General features: G+C 48.4%; 1 protein-coding gene across 5 annotated transcripts; it reads right to left on the bottom strand.

Moving 5' to 3' along the window:
- Positions 1-391: 391 nt before the first annotated feature.
- LOC307217135 (trypsin-like) lies at positions 392-9,939 on the bottom strand. Of its 5 annotated transcripts, XM_079978267.1 has the most exons (6): positions 8,882-9,939; positions 4,307-4,411; positions 2,607-2,757; positions 2,121-2,377; positions 1,603-1,778; positions 392-670 (listed from the first exon to the last, which is right to left on the bottom strand). In XM_079978267.1, the coding sequence occupies exons 2-6, from the start codon at positions 4,347-4,349 to the stop codon at positions 410-412; spliced, it is 888 nt and encodes a 295-aa protein (XP_079834393.1). In that variant the 5' UTR covers positions 4,350-4,411; positions 8,882-9,939; the 3' UTR covers positions 392-409. The 5 variants fall into 5 exon arrangements, with proteins under 5 accessions (XP_079834393.1, XP_079834394.1, XP_079834396.1 ...); XM_079978268.1 differs by lacking the exon at positions 8,882-9,939 and having other exon boundaries at positions 2,121-2,374; positions 4,307-4,886; XM_079978270.1 differs by lacking the exon at positions 8,882-9,939 and having other exon boundaries at positions 392-569; positions 4,307-4,875.
- Positions 9,940-15,297: the final 5,358 nt, after the last annotated feature.

Raw genomic sequence — 15,297 nt, 5'->3', positions numbered from 1 at the left:
ATCAGCCTAAAGGCTTTTGTTTTTACTGTTTAAGATGCTCAGCACTGTGCTTCTAAACACAAGCGATAAGCTGATGTTTTGTCTGTTGGCCAGGTTTGTGGAGGAATAAAACATAGTTAATATATTCCCTCACCTACATGGTAAAACCTAACCAACATCTACCATAATGTGAAATCAAGCCATTCCAGGAGGTGTGCTGGAAGCTGAGGAGTGAGGGAGCAAATCATTTGATTCTGCTCCCTTGCCTCAGCCATGACCCCTCTGGTGGTGGGCAGACTGGGGGGTGGGCTTCCTAGAAGCCTTCTCTTCCACAGTAGCCGGGCCTGTATAGTCATTGCATTGCTGGTGGTGCCAGATCACAGGGTCTTTCTCAGAGCAGCGAGATACCAGGTCAGAGCACAATCTGGCTTTATTGCTCTTCAGTTGTTGGCAATTGTGTAGTGGATCCAGTCTTCAAAGATGCAGACCTTGGTGTACAGCCCCAGCCGGTTCTCTTCACTGCAGCTTTTCTTCCAGGACAGCAGTCCTTGGATGGCTTCTTCACACACCAGGGGGCTGCCCACATCTCCCTAAGACACAGACAACAGCTTTGGGACTCTCCAGGGGACAGGATCAAATCATGGCAATTTCTCACTGTTGTTATTTGAACTCTCAGGCCCTGGAGCACTGCCTGCAGCAGGAGAGAGGGAGGTGTGTGAGGCTTTCCCCAGCCACAAGTACCGTACCTCCTGAGTGGTCCCAAGAGGTTGGCTCTTGCAGCTGGAGAATTTCTCTTCCCCTGTTGGGCTGGGTGTGCGCTTGCGCTTACAGCCCCTCTGTCCCTCTCAAGAATGCGGGAATGACATAAATGCTATTTAACTTTGATATGGGGAGGATTTGGCACATGGCTTTTTATTGTACTTTTCAAATATATTATGCTTTGTTGTTTAGTTCTGGTTAATGTTCGGCCAGTAGCTACTAGCCTGCCTACGGAGCATGCTTGTGCTTGTGAGTGATTTGGTTGGAGACAGCTCTAGTCTGAAGGGAAGCATTCATCTATAGTGTGTGTGGATGCACATAATTAGACCATGTTACTGAACTCAAAATCAGGGACACCTATACAACCTTACCTCCCACCAAAAAGTGCAGGCTCAGGGGGCCACCAAAACCGCACCTCTCACCCATGGCTTGGAGTGGCTAGGAGCACACATGCCCCTCTGGGAGGCCAGGCAAGGCATGCAGGCTCCTCTAGGCACCCATCTCATCAGCCCTGCAGGACCATCTCCCAGGTTGGCCAGTGGTGCTATTGGAACTGTGAGTGGAGTGCCAAGTGGCGCTTGGAGAGAAGAAAGATAGAGACAGCAGGTGAGAGTTGCAGGAAAAGAAGGAGGGAGAGAGGAAGAAGAGCAGTCGTGATGGTCATGGAGGAAATCACAGGCAGAGCATGAAAGGTGACAAAAAGCAAACTTTTGGAGTTTCAGGTCCATGGTCTCTCCCAGCTTCACATGTACTGATACAGCTTCTGGCCAAGATCGCAAGGGAGTCAAGGTATGCCTCTGCTCGTCTGCTCCCCACCCCCACCCCCAATCACTGGACTTGCCAGTGAAAAGAGAAGAGCCTCACCTTGCAGGCATCTTGGCTGCTGCCCAGCTGTCCAGCACAAAGCATCCTGTCAGTGAACCGTCCTGGGTAGACATTGTTGCACGTGGCATCAGATGTGACTGGAAGGTAGGAGCACTGCAGAAGGTTGTCTGTTCCATCAGCTGTAAGCCCAAAATATGTTGATCCTGAGCAGCTGCCTGGGGCAAGGCAGGAGGGAGACTCTTATGCTCAGGCCTCACCCCTCTCTCCTTGAGCTCTTTCTGCTTCAAGGGGGCACTGCCACCTGCCATGAATCTATCATAGAACAATGAATTGTTGGTGCCTCCCTCCCACCATTTGCCGTTCATCTACCCTTCCCTTTTTTGCACGGTGTCATTTATCCCATGCATCACTATGGAACTTCAGTGCCCCCTTGCGTGTCCCCACCACATTCCCCCAAGACCACGAAGAGGGGCATCTTCCAGCAGCCCCCTGCTCCAGTCTGTCACAGTTGTTGCTGGTCCTGGTTAGTCTCTCAGCACCACCCTCTCTGTACTCACAGTTGCTGCTGATCCATTCTGAAGCCAGGCACTGGATCCCAGCTATGGCACATTGGCTGGGCAAACTGATGGGCTGCACTAGCTCACCCAGGACAGCTGGTTGTGCAAGCTTGATGAGCATGATGTCATAGTCCAGTGTGTAGTTGTTGAACTGCTTATGAGGGACCAGCTTGGCAGCAGCAATGACCTGTTGCTTCTCCTTAGGAAGAGTCTCAGGGACTTGTAGGCCAAGCCAGACCTCCATGTGGTCTGGGCTGCTGGAAGAAGAGCAGGAGGGTCAATAGTGTTCTCCCTAGAGTTTTTCTGCCTCAGCCTGGGTTGAAAGATTCCTTGCTGGCCCTCAAGGATTCTTGTAGGCAGGCAGTCAAATGCACAAGTTGCCCTCCTATTTCAAATGAGAACAGAGCAGCCAACAGCAGAGAATGGACTTTATTCCCTGTGGGAGACAGATTGTGTGCAAAGGGTGTGAAGCAGGCTTATACCCACCTCCTGCTGCACTGAGCTGAGGACAACACCCATTCTTGGCTGATGAGGGCCCCACTGCAGACATGGTGCACTGACTGGAGGGAGACTTGCCACGGCACAGAATCTTGTTGGCACTTGGCACTACCAACCAACTTCTCAGCAGCTGCAACAGCTCAATATATAATTGGTAGAGAGAAAAATCAAGACCTTTTCACTGGTTAGGAACATGCTAAAATGCAATGTGGCCTCGTGAACTCAGGAAATGGTATCCAGCCTATCCCATGGCATCTGTCAGCCAGACTACGGTAGCTAGATGAGGGCGCTGCATGCAATCTCTTCCTGCTAGTAAACAAAGGCTCGACTTTTTGCCACCATATCCTGCTTTCCACCTCCATCTCCCTGCATAGGAATCCTTTGAATTATTGGTCTCATATTGCAAGTAAGTGTGGCTGGCAACTGTTCCTGATTCATTTCTGCCAGAGTTCTACATACTCATACTGCTAAAATAAAAGCCACGATATTAAATTCCTGCTTGGCAGGGGGTTGGACTCGATGGCCCTTGTGGTCTCTTCCAACTCTATGATTCTATTCTATGATTCTATAAAATCACAGGAAAGATAATAATGTATTATTGTAGACTATTCCAAAACAGTAACTATAGTACACTGCTGGTTTGCCCCATATAATAGTGACATTTCCTCTTTGTACAATCAGCCCAAATAATTGACTGCTTTTAATTATTCTGATATGAGCTGTTAATTTATTTTCTTACAACCTGCACATATATATGTATTGTATATGTGTATTATTATATATGAGAATAAAATCAGCATGAAAACATCATTAAAATGCCAATAAATACTAATTAGTTAACAGAGTTGAGATTCCTGCATTGCAGGGGATTGAACTAGATGACCCTAGGGGTCCCTTCCAACTCTGCAATACTATGAAATAAGATTCATGTTACAAAGGCTTCTCTAAACATTAAAGTTTTCAAAAGATGTCTGAAGGGAGGGATGGCTTTTGGTGGCAGGGACTTCCACAGGGCAGTGGCTGCCACACCAAAGGCTCAATCCCTAATGACGTCCAGCTAAACCTCAGGGTTCATTGGGGTGAGGAGACCAGCAGAAGTGCCCCATCAACAGATCTTGGTGGTCACGTTGGAAAGTAAGTACTTTGGGGTCTCATGGTACTTTGAGACCAAGTTGCTTAGGGATATGTCAGTTTCACACACTGTTACAGAACAAATTCAGTGATGGACAGCACAGATTGACCAAATGCTGCTATGGTAAGTCTAACACCACTGAGCTTTTTTAATAAAGTGGGACTGGGTGAATAGTCTGAATGGTCAGTGTAGAGAGTGGGTTTTTGGGTTGTATCCAACTAAGTAATACTCGGAGTAGTGCCACTGAAATCAGTGGACTTAAGTTAGGCATGCCCATTAATATCAGTGGGTTAAACCTGAGTATGACTGACAATGGTGATAGCCCTCCTGCATTTCTGTTTCCTGGCTTAACTGCCTGGTTCTCCTTCCCCTCCTCTGTTGCCAGGACACCTCTACTTGCACACTGAAATCTTAGCCCTCTTCTGGATTGATGGCCGTGGATTTGCATTCCAGCTTCTGTACTGCAGTTTTGTTCATCCTCACCCAACATTTCATGTCTATTCTTGGGCAGATAAACTGTCCAGATTTTTTTTTTTTGGGGGGGGGGGGATTGTACCTGCAAGAGCCGCCAGCAGTAAACTGCAACCCAGCCACAGCATGTTCTCTTCTCTCAAGCTGGCCTCACTGAGAATGCGGAGTCCTGTGTGCACCTGGAAGTCGTCTAATCTCCCAGAATGGAGAGAAGAGAAGAAAGAATGTTTGCACAGCTTTCACATTGACTCTTGTCCATGCAGTTAGGCTATTTTTAGTAACATTTCTGAAGGAGATAAGATTGCTGCTCCTTTGGGTTTGTAGGAGGTCTGGGCTGCAGGTTCCCCAAGTTTTCAGAGTGTTTTGTATTCAGACCCAGCATTGGGGCATTGAGCAGCTCTTTCAGCCTAACAAATCATCAGTAAAAACAATTACAGCCTAGAAAACACAACAGTGGTACCTGAGGCGCGCTATCCAGCTGGTGCGCGATTTCCGTTCTCATCCTGGGACTGAGTTCTCAACCCAAGGTACTACTTCCAGGTTAGTGGAGTTTGTAACCCAAAGTGTTTGTAACCTGAGGTACCAGTGTATTAACAAAGTGGCAACAAAAATATGCTAAACATTACAATTACAGCAAAAGTCATATTATATGATTGACAAAGCATTTATAATCTATAAAACAGTTACAGATAGGTAGCCGTGTTGGTCTGCCATAGTCAAAACAAAAGAAAAAAATTCCTTCCAGTAGCACCTTAAAGACCAACTAAGTTAGTTCTTGGTATGAGCTTTCGTGTGCATGCACACTTCTTCAGATACACTGAAACAGAAGTCACCAGACCCTTCTATATAGTGAGAAGGTGGGGAGGGGTATTACTCAGAAGGGTGGTGGGATTGGGTGATTGGCAGATAGCTGTGATGAGCCTGTTGACGACTCTTAACGACTGCAATAGGTCTTACAGGAAAAAGCAAGGGGTGAGAAGGTGAAAAATGGCTTTGTCATGTGTAATGAGATAAGAATCCAATGTCTTTGTTCAGACCAGGTCTCTCCATGGTTTTAAGTTTGGTAATAAGTTGCAATTCAGCAGCTTCTCTTTCCAGTCTATTTCTGAAATTCCTTTGTAATAGAACAGCTACTTTGAGATCTTGTATAGAATGTCCTGGGAGATTGAAGTGTTCTCCTACTGGTTTCTCTGTCTTGTGGTTCCTGATGTCAGATTTATGTCCGTTTATTCTTTGGCATAAGGTTTGGCCTGTTTGTCCAATATAGAGAGCTGAAGGACACTGTTGGCATTTGATGGCATTTGATGGCATCTGACATCAAGCGCTGTTAATACGCGCACTCTCCATGCCCCCATGACTCATAATCTTTCACTCTATTCAGTTCATTGAAATAAACATAATGTCCATTGCTTAGCTGGCCTAGCCAGCTGCTGCAGCAGCTGGTATCCTTAGGTGGCGGGCCAGGGCGGAAATGGTGGGACATAGACCAACATCTACCTTTGGGTAGCTCTTCCAGGTGCTGTTGATGAGGAACATGTTCATGTCACCCTCAGGAGATCAATTCCCACTCAAGGAAGTCCAATGAGCCTGTACCTCAAGAGCAGCAATCCTGCTGACATGTGCTTGAACAACTTCTTCTAGCGGAAATAATAAATGATAGGGTTTTGATTCATAGGGTTATTGTCCAACCCCTTGCAATGCAGGAATCTCAAATAAAGCATCCATTTGGAATATGAAGGGAAAATACAAACTGCAGACGAATTATGGGCAAGCTTATGCAAAACAACCTGGCTACGCTAGGGCTACCAAGAAGTGATGCAGGGTCACTGAGGGCCATTGGTAATGCAAGAGAACTGTCCTTCCCCCCTGCCCAGATGTACAAAGAGAGGCAGGAGATTTGGAAGGTTACCGGGGTAGCAGAGCATGATGTCATATGTAGAGTTGGGGGCTGAGAACAAAGGAGAGAACCATTTTGGCAGGATGGCTGAAGGGAGGCTGGGAGAGATGCCTTGGACTCCACTGCTGCACTGCTGTGGGGAACAAACCCCTCTTGGATGACCACGTTGTTAGATCTGGACTCCTTCCATCCAAATTCAGGTGTAGATATGTCAATATATCATATTTCTTAAAGCTACAACAGCCTCCTCCATGCCTTCATTCTCAAGGGAACACAGACCCTGGGTAAGTGCCTGGGACTCCCCTGGAATCTTGCCAAACCTCAGCAGAGATTGTGGGTGGCGTCCAACCAACAGGTGATATATAGATGTATTTATTTTGTGGAAAGATAACAAAGCAGTTCTGGAATGTTTCAGGGACTTTCCTCTCTCAGTTATTAAGCTGACATTTGGAAATGCTACAGGCAAGGTTATTAAGTTATTAAGCTGACATTTGGAAATGCTACAGGCAAATCCCAATCCCAAAGAAGGGCAGTGCCAAAGAATGCTCCAACTATCGCACAATTGCACTAATTTCTCACGCTAGCAAGGTTATGCTTAAAATTCTACGAGGAAGGCTCAAGCAGTATGTGGACCGAGAACTCCCAGAAGTGCAAGCTGGATTTAGAAGAGGCAGAGGAACCAGAGACCAAATTGCAAACATGCGCTGGATTATGGAGAAAGCTAGAGAGTTCCAGAAAGACATTTACTTCTGTTTCATTGACTATGCAAAAGCCTTTGACTGTGTCGACCATGGCAAACTATGGCAAGTTCTTAAAGAAATGGGAGTGCCTGATCACCTCATCTGTCTCCTGAGAAATCTCTATGTGGGACAAGAAGCTACAGTTAGAACTGGATATGGAACAACTGACTGGTTCAAAATTGGGAAAGGAGTATGACAAGGCTGCATTTTGTCTCCCTGCTTATTTAACTTATATGCAGAATTCATCATGTGAAAGGCTGGGCTGGATGAATTCCTAGCCGGAATTAAGATTGCCGGAAGAAATATCAACAACCTCAGATATGCAGATGACACAACCTTGATGGCAGAAAGTGAGGAGGAATTAAAGAACCTTTTATTGAAGGTGAAAGAGGAGACTGCAAAATATGGTCTGAAGCTCAACATCAAAAAAACGAAGATCATGGCCACTGGGCCCATCACCTCCTGGCAAATAGAAGGGGAAGAAATGGAGGCAGTGAGAGATTTTACTTTCTTGGGCTCCATGGTCACTGCAGATGGTGACAGCAGCCACGAAATTAAAAGACGCCTGCTTCTTGGGAGAAGGGCAATGACAGGCCTAGACAGCATCTTGAGAAGTAGAGACATCACCTTGCCAACAAAGGTCCGTATAGTTAAAGCTATGGTTTTCCCAGTAGTGATGTATGGAAGTGAGAGCTGGACCATAAAGAAGGCTGATCGCCGAAGAATTGATGCTTTTGAATTATGGTGCTGGAGGAGACTCTTGAGAGTCCCATGGACTGCAAGAAGATCAAACCTCTCCATTCTGAAGGAAATCAGCCCTGAGTGCTCACTGGAAGGACAGATTGTGAAGCTGAGGCTCCAGTACTTTGGCCACCTCATGAGAAGAGAAGACTCCCTGGAGAAGACCCTGATGTTGGGAAAGATGGAGGGCACAAGGAGAAGGGGGCGACAGAGGACGAGATGGTTGGATAGTGTTTTCGAGGTTACCAGCATGAGTCTGACCAAGCTGCGGGGGGCAGTGGAGGACAGGAGTGCCTGGCGTTCTCTGGTCCATGGGGTCACGAAGAGTCGGACACGACTAAACGACTAAACAACAACAGGCAAGGTTTTCCAGGCCCCCATATGCATCAGGCATCTTCCATATAAAAAACTGAGAGCCAGTGTGGTGTAGTGGTTAAGAGCGGTGGACTCGTAATCTGGGGAACCGGGTTCACGTCTCCGCTCCTCCACATGCAGCTGCTGGGTGACCTTGGGCTAGTCACACTTCTTGAGAGAGTGAGTCTCTCAGCCTCACTCACCTCACAGAAAATTTGCTGGGGGGGGGGGAGGGAAAGGAGACTGTACGCCACTTTGAGGCTCCTTACGTAAAGGTAAAGGAACCCCTGGCCATTAGGTCCAGTTGTGACCGACTCTGGGGTTGCAGCACTAATCTCACTTTATTGGCCAAGGGAGCCGGCGTACAGCTTCTGGGTCATGTGGCCAGCATGACTAAAGCGCTTCTGGTGAACCAAAGCAGCGCACGGAAATGCCGTTACCTTCCTGCCGGAGCGGTACCCTACCTAGGAGGAACTGCGGTACCCTACCTAGGAGGAACTGCATTTCCATGACAAGGAGATTTTAGTTCCTTTAAATTTTAAAGGGCGGGGGCATTTAAATTTTAAAAGGCTGCTATTAGCCGCTATCACTTTTGGAGCTATGTTTGTGCATTGTGAGAAGGCACATATCTACATGGATTGTATCTCTAACACCAAGAAGCGTTTATTTATTAATATTTATTTATTTATTAGATTTATATTCCGCCCTTCATCACAAGACCTCAGGCACTTCACAAGTTTAGAAATCGGGTGAGAAATCCAGGATTGTACAATGAGTGCATCTGGGCACCAGTGGATCCCCAACACCACCACAACGACGGGCTCAGAGGAGGCCAGTCTTCCGAACTCACATGGCATTACATGGTGGGGCAAACACACACACACACATATCATATATGCAATATATATATAGGTGATATATATCTCACCTTTTCCCCATCCCAACACAACTTGTTACCAGAGCCTGGGCTGGAAGGGAGCAGCTTACAGCAGCCCAGCAATGCAGCTCACTCCGACTTTGAGAGACGGATTCCCGCCGCCACAAACCAGGCCAGCCTTATGAGACCCCATTGCAGCTGGAGGTTGGGCTGTGGAGAGGAATGCACACAACAACCTCTGCCGTGGCTGCTGCTGCTGCGAGAGAAAGCACTGAGGTGACCTTAGCTGTTTTGTTTTTAATAGGGTTTTTTTAATTAAGAAAAAATTCTTTCATACAGCAACTTCATAATAAAGTCCCAAAGCTTTTTACAACTATTATAAATGTACAGTTTTTTAAAGTCTATTTTTATTAAATATTTATTGATTTACAAAAGTATGTGCAATGTCTCTTTTTTCATGTTACATTTTCTACAGATCAGTTTCATTTTTTGAGACAGTAGTGTTACGTTAGAAAGAAAAGGGGGAAAGAGGTGGAGGGGGCCATGGTGGGTGGGGTTAGGGTCAGGTGGCGATGTTTCTGTTTTACATTTGTGGGGTTTTGCATCAGCATCGTTTGAGCAGGTTCTCTTTACTATTCACTTGTGTTCCTTTGGTGGTGAGACAGGATGGGGTTGGCCATGGGTGGGGTTAGCTGTGGTGAGCTTTCTTTTTGTGTGTGAGTGGGGGCTGGGGCTGTTTTTGAATCAGGTTAGCCAGAGGGATTCCTTTGCTGTTGGTGGATTCTTGTCATTGTCTTCTTGGGCTGTGAATGTGATAGAAGGGAGCCAACAACAGGCGTCTTCTTCTATTTGTCCCCATATCAGTTTCAGTTTGTCGGTTAGTTTTCCAAGAAGGTGGTTTCCCATACTACCGGGTACCATTGGCCCATGCTTACTCCTGACAGCTCTCTCTCCAGTGACCTCAGCTGTCTTGGCTTCTTTGTTGTTGTTGTTTAGTCGTTTAGTGGTGTCCGCCTCTTCGTGGCCCCCTGGACCAGAGCACGCCAGGCACTCCTGTCTTCCACTGCCTCCCACAGTTTGGTCAGACTCATGCTGGTCTCTTCCAGAACACTGTCCCACCATCTCGTCCTCTGCCGTCCCCTCCTCCTTGTGCCCTCCATCTTTCCCAACATCAGGGTCTTTTCCAAGGAGTCTTCTCTTCTTATGAGGTGGCCAAAGTCTTGGAGCCTCAGCTTCAGGATCCGTCCTTCCAGTGAGCACTCAGGGCTGATTTCCTTCAGAATGGAGAGGTTGGATCTTCTTGCAGTCCATGGGACTCTCAAGAGTCTCCTCCAGCACCATAATTCAAAAGCAGCAATTCTTCGGCGATCAGCCTTCTTGATGGTCCACCTCTCCCTTCCATACATCACTACCGGGAAAACCATGGCTTTTACTAGACGGACCTTGGTTGGCAAAGTGATGTCTCTGCTTTTTAAGATGCTGTCTAGGTTTGTCTTGACTTCTAGCTGCCCTTCAGCCAAAGGCCCGGAAGCTGCGTTCACTTCCGCCCACAGGACCCGCTACTCTATGGTCAGGCGGACCAACTCACGCCAGTCCCGGCGCACGCGCGGCCTTCAGCTCCCGCGGCCAATCCCGACGCCAGGCCAGCACGTGACCTGCCCGGCGCTCGCGACGCGGCTCCTTCTCCCGCCTGGAGTTTTCGGTCCGCGGCGAGGATGGTCCTGCGCCGGCTGCTGCTCGCCCTGCTGAACGACCACCGGCTCCTGGAGCGGCTGGCGGAGGCGAGGCCTATCCGGGCGGCGGCGCGCCTCACGGCCTCGGCCCTGACGCGCGGACTGCGCCTGCGCGACAATTTCCTGCGCGAGCTGAAGGAGGAGGCCAAGGCCAGCGGCTGGTCCAGTGAGGGTCGCGGAAAGGACAAGGGGCGGGATCCCTGAGGAGGGCCATTCAGGAAGGACGGAGCCCAAGACGGACGCTGAGGGCGGCCAGTAGCGGACTCGGGCCCGCCGGCCAATGGGCGAGGCTGCGAGCGCCCCCTGGAGGAGCAAGCAGCGAATAAAAGGGGCGGCCCGCTTTGCCCCGCCCGCTCCGCCTTCCTTCGTCCGCCTTTGTCTTGCGGGCGGGGGAGGCGGGAGGAGGCGGTCGCCATGGCAGCGGCCGGGTGGTGGCTTGGCCCCGACCCCATTTTAGGGCTGGGGAAACTGAGGCGGGCGAGGTCGCTGAGCTGGAGTCCCAGGCCGAGCCCGCCAGAGACGCAGCACCCCCCGCCCCGCTCCCGCCCCGGACAGCCTCCCTGCAGAAGGACCCGGAGCCGCCTCCGCGGCCGCCCTCCCCATTGCAAAACTTGGGGGGGGGGGCGGGAGCAGCTGAGTCCCCCCGAGATTCTCCTGGGGCTCTGCTTGGAGGCAGAAGCAGACCCCGCCCTCTGGTCCCGCTCCTGTTCCAGCAGCCGCTTCGCCTTCCTGTAGCAGGGAGTTCCACAGGACTGGGCCAGTGACACCAAAGGCGCGACTCCTTCTTGTCAGACGAGCCTCACCAACTCAGGGAATGACCAACGATGGTTCTGCAGATGACCTCTGTGATTGAACTGGGGTATGATGGGGTATCCTGGACCCAAGTTGTTTGGGGCTTTGTCAAGCAATGCAAGGACCTTGAACCTGACTCAGTAGCAAGTGGACAGCCAGTGCAGCTGTTTGAACAATGGCCAGATGCCCACCGCCACCACTGCAGTCCGGTCGCTGCGTTCTCCCATCGACTGGTGCTTCTGAACCAAACCCAGAGGCGGCTCCACACAACAGTGTTGTGTTTCCTTAGAAAAGTTTGAGATGGCTCACAACTTAAAAAACATAAAATACAATAAAACAATTGCAGAACTAAACAGAATTGCAGAGCAAGAAATAAAAGCAGTTAAGACAGCGGCAATGCGGTGTTTAAAAACACCCGTAAAAAAGAAATGTAGGTCATTGCTAAAGTCTGATCTTTAATGTAAAATGCAGCATCTTGAATTGGGCTCAAAGAATGAGGAAGTCAGTGCAGTTGCTTTTGCTCTGGAGTAACATGTTCCCTCCCAATGCCTGGTTTTTGTCAACATCTTAAGCTGTAAATTTTGGGCAAACTGCATCTGCTGTCCCAATGTAATAGCCAGCTCTGCATTCCCCAGTTTGTGGCACAGTTGGCACACCAGCCCCCTAACTGTGTGGTGCCACTTTGGCATCCAAATCCAGAAACAGCTCTGGGGCTATGGTTCTATCCGGGAGAGGCCAAACCTGTTTCTAGATGGGTTGTTTTCTTCTTGTGATTTGGAGGTTGTACTGTTTGGAACTGTCTTTGCCTGTTTAGCCCTGTGAGGAAAACCTCCCTGCATAATCGAAGGAGCAGAGAGACCAGGAGGACTTTGACTTGTGCCTGGAAATGGAATAAGAGCTAGTGGAGCTCCCAGTATGCGCATCCATCCAGACTTTTAATGATCAGGCCAAAGTCACCATGTTTTGCAGTAGCACTGTGGGATAGGGGGCCTTGAAACAAAATGCTGCAATTGCCACCAGGGATGCTTTTGTTATGGGCTGCTCCAGCCAGCCTGGAACAAGGAAAAGAAAAAGCAGTTTTCTTAAAACAACAAAAACCCTTACCTTCTTGAAATCTTCACAAGCTTGGCTATATATGTAGCCTAAAAGGCTTCAGTTGAGGGCTGACTGCCAGTTCCAACCTGAAGTACTTTGAACTTTGTACCAGGTTAGGCAAGACCATTACCTATTCTGACTGACACCAGTTCTCTAAGGTGGAGATTTTATCTTGGAAGTTTCTTTGTTTACAACATACAAACCATGTGCTCTACCAATAAACTGTGATTCCTCCACCTATTGTTATGGTTGTTATTATTAATGTTATTTATATTTATCATTACAGTTCAGTTTTAAAAACCAGTCCAATCCAATATACTTTATTGAAGAGTTTGGATTTGATATCCCGCTTTATCACTACCCGAAGGAATCTCAATGCGGCTATCATTCTCCTTTCCCTTCCTCGCCCACAACAAACACTCTGTGAGGTGAGTGAGGCTGAGAGACTTCAGAGAAGTGTGACTGGCCCAAGGTCACCCAGCAGCTGCATGTGGAGGAGCGGAGACGCGAACCTGGTTCCCCAGATTACGAGACTACCGCTCTTAACCACTACACCACACTGGCTCTCTATTGCTCTAAGGAACGGAAGGATATGTTCTTTGCCCCACTTCTTCCCTCCTGAAGCCTTGCATACAGCAGCAGCCTGGAGGGGGCAGTGCTGCCCTCCAAACACCAGTGTCACTCCTACTACCTGGATAGGACTGGCATGAACCTGTGGGGGCCACCAATGGAGCAAATTGGGGGCAGGCTTCGGGGCATTGATTTTATTATATATATACATATGTGTGTGTGTGTATCATAAAAATGTATCACAGCGCTTTACAACATAAACACACAAAACCCAACAATAAAATAGGTAAAGGTAAAGGTACCCCTGCCCGTACGGGCCAGTCTTGACAGACTCTGGGGTTGTGCGCCCATCTCACTCAAGAGGCCAGGGGCCAGCGCTGTCCGGAGACACTTCCGGGTCACGTGGCCAGCGTGACAAAGCTGCATCTGGCGAGCCAGAGCCGCACACGGAAACGCCGTTTACCTTCCCGCTGGTAAGCGGTCCCTATTTATCTATTTGCACCCGGAGGTGCTTTCGAACTGCTAGGTTGGCAGGCGCTGGGACCGAGCAGCGGGAGCGCACCCCGCCGCAGGGATTCGAACCGCCGACCTTTCGATCGGCAAGTCCTAGGCGCTGAGGCTTTAACCCACAGCGCCACCTGCGTCCCTAAACAATAAAATAGCAACAAGTTAAAAGCAAAAAGAAATGTAAAACACTTTCACAGGTCCAGCCTCACTACTGCCCTTCCCCATGCCAGCCCATCCAGATAAGCTGCAGCAACAATGGTCAGGAGGACAGCTCCACATGGGCTACTGTTGGGACACCAACAGGGTTTTTCTGGGGCCAGTACACTAGACAGATTGGGCCCTCTAACCCACTTGCAATAGAGGACACTGATTTGCATAATAATTGCTTTGAGTCATGCAAAATTATGTGATTTCTTGCAGGTGGTGCAGAGGACCCAAAAATAAATTGGTGGTGACACAAGTAATAAAACAGATAGAACGTGAATAGATGAAGCTTTCCCCATAACTGTATTTCTATTCTGCAAAAGGCTGACCTGTTGAATTTCTGCCTGCTACACAGCTGGTAAAGGCAGTAGAGCCAGGGGCATGCTTTGTGAAGATATTATTTATTATTATTAATTTTATTACCCATCCTTCACCAGTGGGCTACAGCACTCTAAACCTCAAAACTGAGAACAGTTACAATCACAGGAATAGGGTGGGCTCTGAAAATGCAGGTGTCAAAGGCTATGGTAAATGTATGTAGAGCTTGTTTTTAGGAAGAATAGACTAAGTACTTGTTCATTTATTGTATTCCACCACGTGTCCTGAAACACCTTCAGGGTAGTTTACAAAACAAAAAAAAGCAATTACATTTTTTAAAAAAACAGCATTTAAAATTACCGGTATTATTAAACCAAAACTATCCTAAATCACAACAACGGGCAACAGTATCATAACAGCAGAATCACAGAATCGTAGGCTTGGAAAGGACCCACAAGGATTATCTAGTCCAACCCCTTGCAATACACAGATATACACAGCTATCAAAATTCCCAGTACAGATTCCACAATAGGGGAACAACCACTTGTATCTAATCTAACCTCAGAGGACCGCTTACTTATGCAGGGCTAAGGACCAGGGGAGGCTTACACCAGGGTGCTCAAACCTTTGCGATCGTCAGACCCAGCATTTAAAATTATGCCCAGAAACCAAGGGAAAGCCACTGCTAGGGCTGGCCCAATACATTTTGTCACCTGAGGCAAACCATAAAATTCCCCCACACCTGAGAAGAAGGCGGTGGCAGAGTTTTATGTCAGGGATAAGGGTGGAAGGAGACCAGAAGCGCTTTCTGTTCCCCAAGAGGCTGCCAGGGGGCGGGGGGCAGATCTAAAGCACTCTGCAGCTGTCACTGCCAGCACAGCAGCGGGCAATGCATTCCTTGGAGGCTGGATTTGCTGCTCTTGTGGCTTCTGCCAGCCGAGGCAGCCAATTTCTGTATCTTCTAGTGGAGAATTCACATTGCCATTTGGGTTATGGGTAGAAAGGATGCCAGAAGTGTTTGCACATTGTTGCAGGGGGAGTGGCAGAGTTGCTCCAGAAGGAAGCCACGAGGGTTGCTGTGGCAGAGACTGACCCAAGGCATTTCATCTGGAGGATTTGAGGGTGCTAAATAGCAGCTCCCCACCTCAGTACAGTCTTAGGCATATCTTGATTTTGGACACTTTCATTTTCTAGCAGATAATGTTCCATGCCATCAATACTGATGCAATCATGTGCCCTTTGGTCCC

Source organism: Podarcis cretensis, assembly GCF_951804945.1.
Source record: "Podarcis cretensis genome assembly, chromosome: 5".
Lineage (NCBI taxonomy): Eukaryota > Metazoa > Chordata > Lepidosauria > Squamata > Lacertidae > Podarcis > Podarcis cretensis.
The sequence above is the reverse complement of the archived record's forward strand: the minus strand, read 5'-3'. Positions and strand labels throughout refer to the sequence as shown.

What these genes read in the sequence shown, in the direction of transcription:
- LOC307217135 (XM_079978267.1), bottom strand. Translation starts at nt 4,349, where the DNA reads ATGCTGTGGCTGGGTTGCAGTTTACTGCTGGCGGCTCTTGCAG. An exon ending in TCAGCTCAGTGCAGCAGGAG is followed by an intron (nt 2,378 to 2,606) that starts GTGGGTATAAGC and finishes CTCTTCTTCCAG; the next exon opens with CAGCCCAGACCACATGGAGG. An exon ending in GCAGCCAAGATGCCTGCAAG is followed by an intron (nt 671 to 1,602) that starts GTGAGGCTCTTC and finishes CTCCTGCTGCAG; the next exon opens with GCAGTGCTCCAGGGCCTGAG.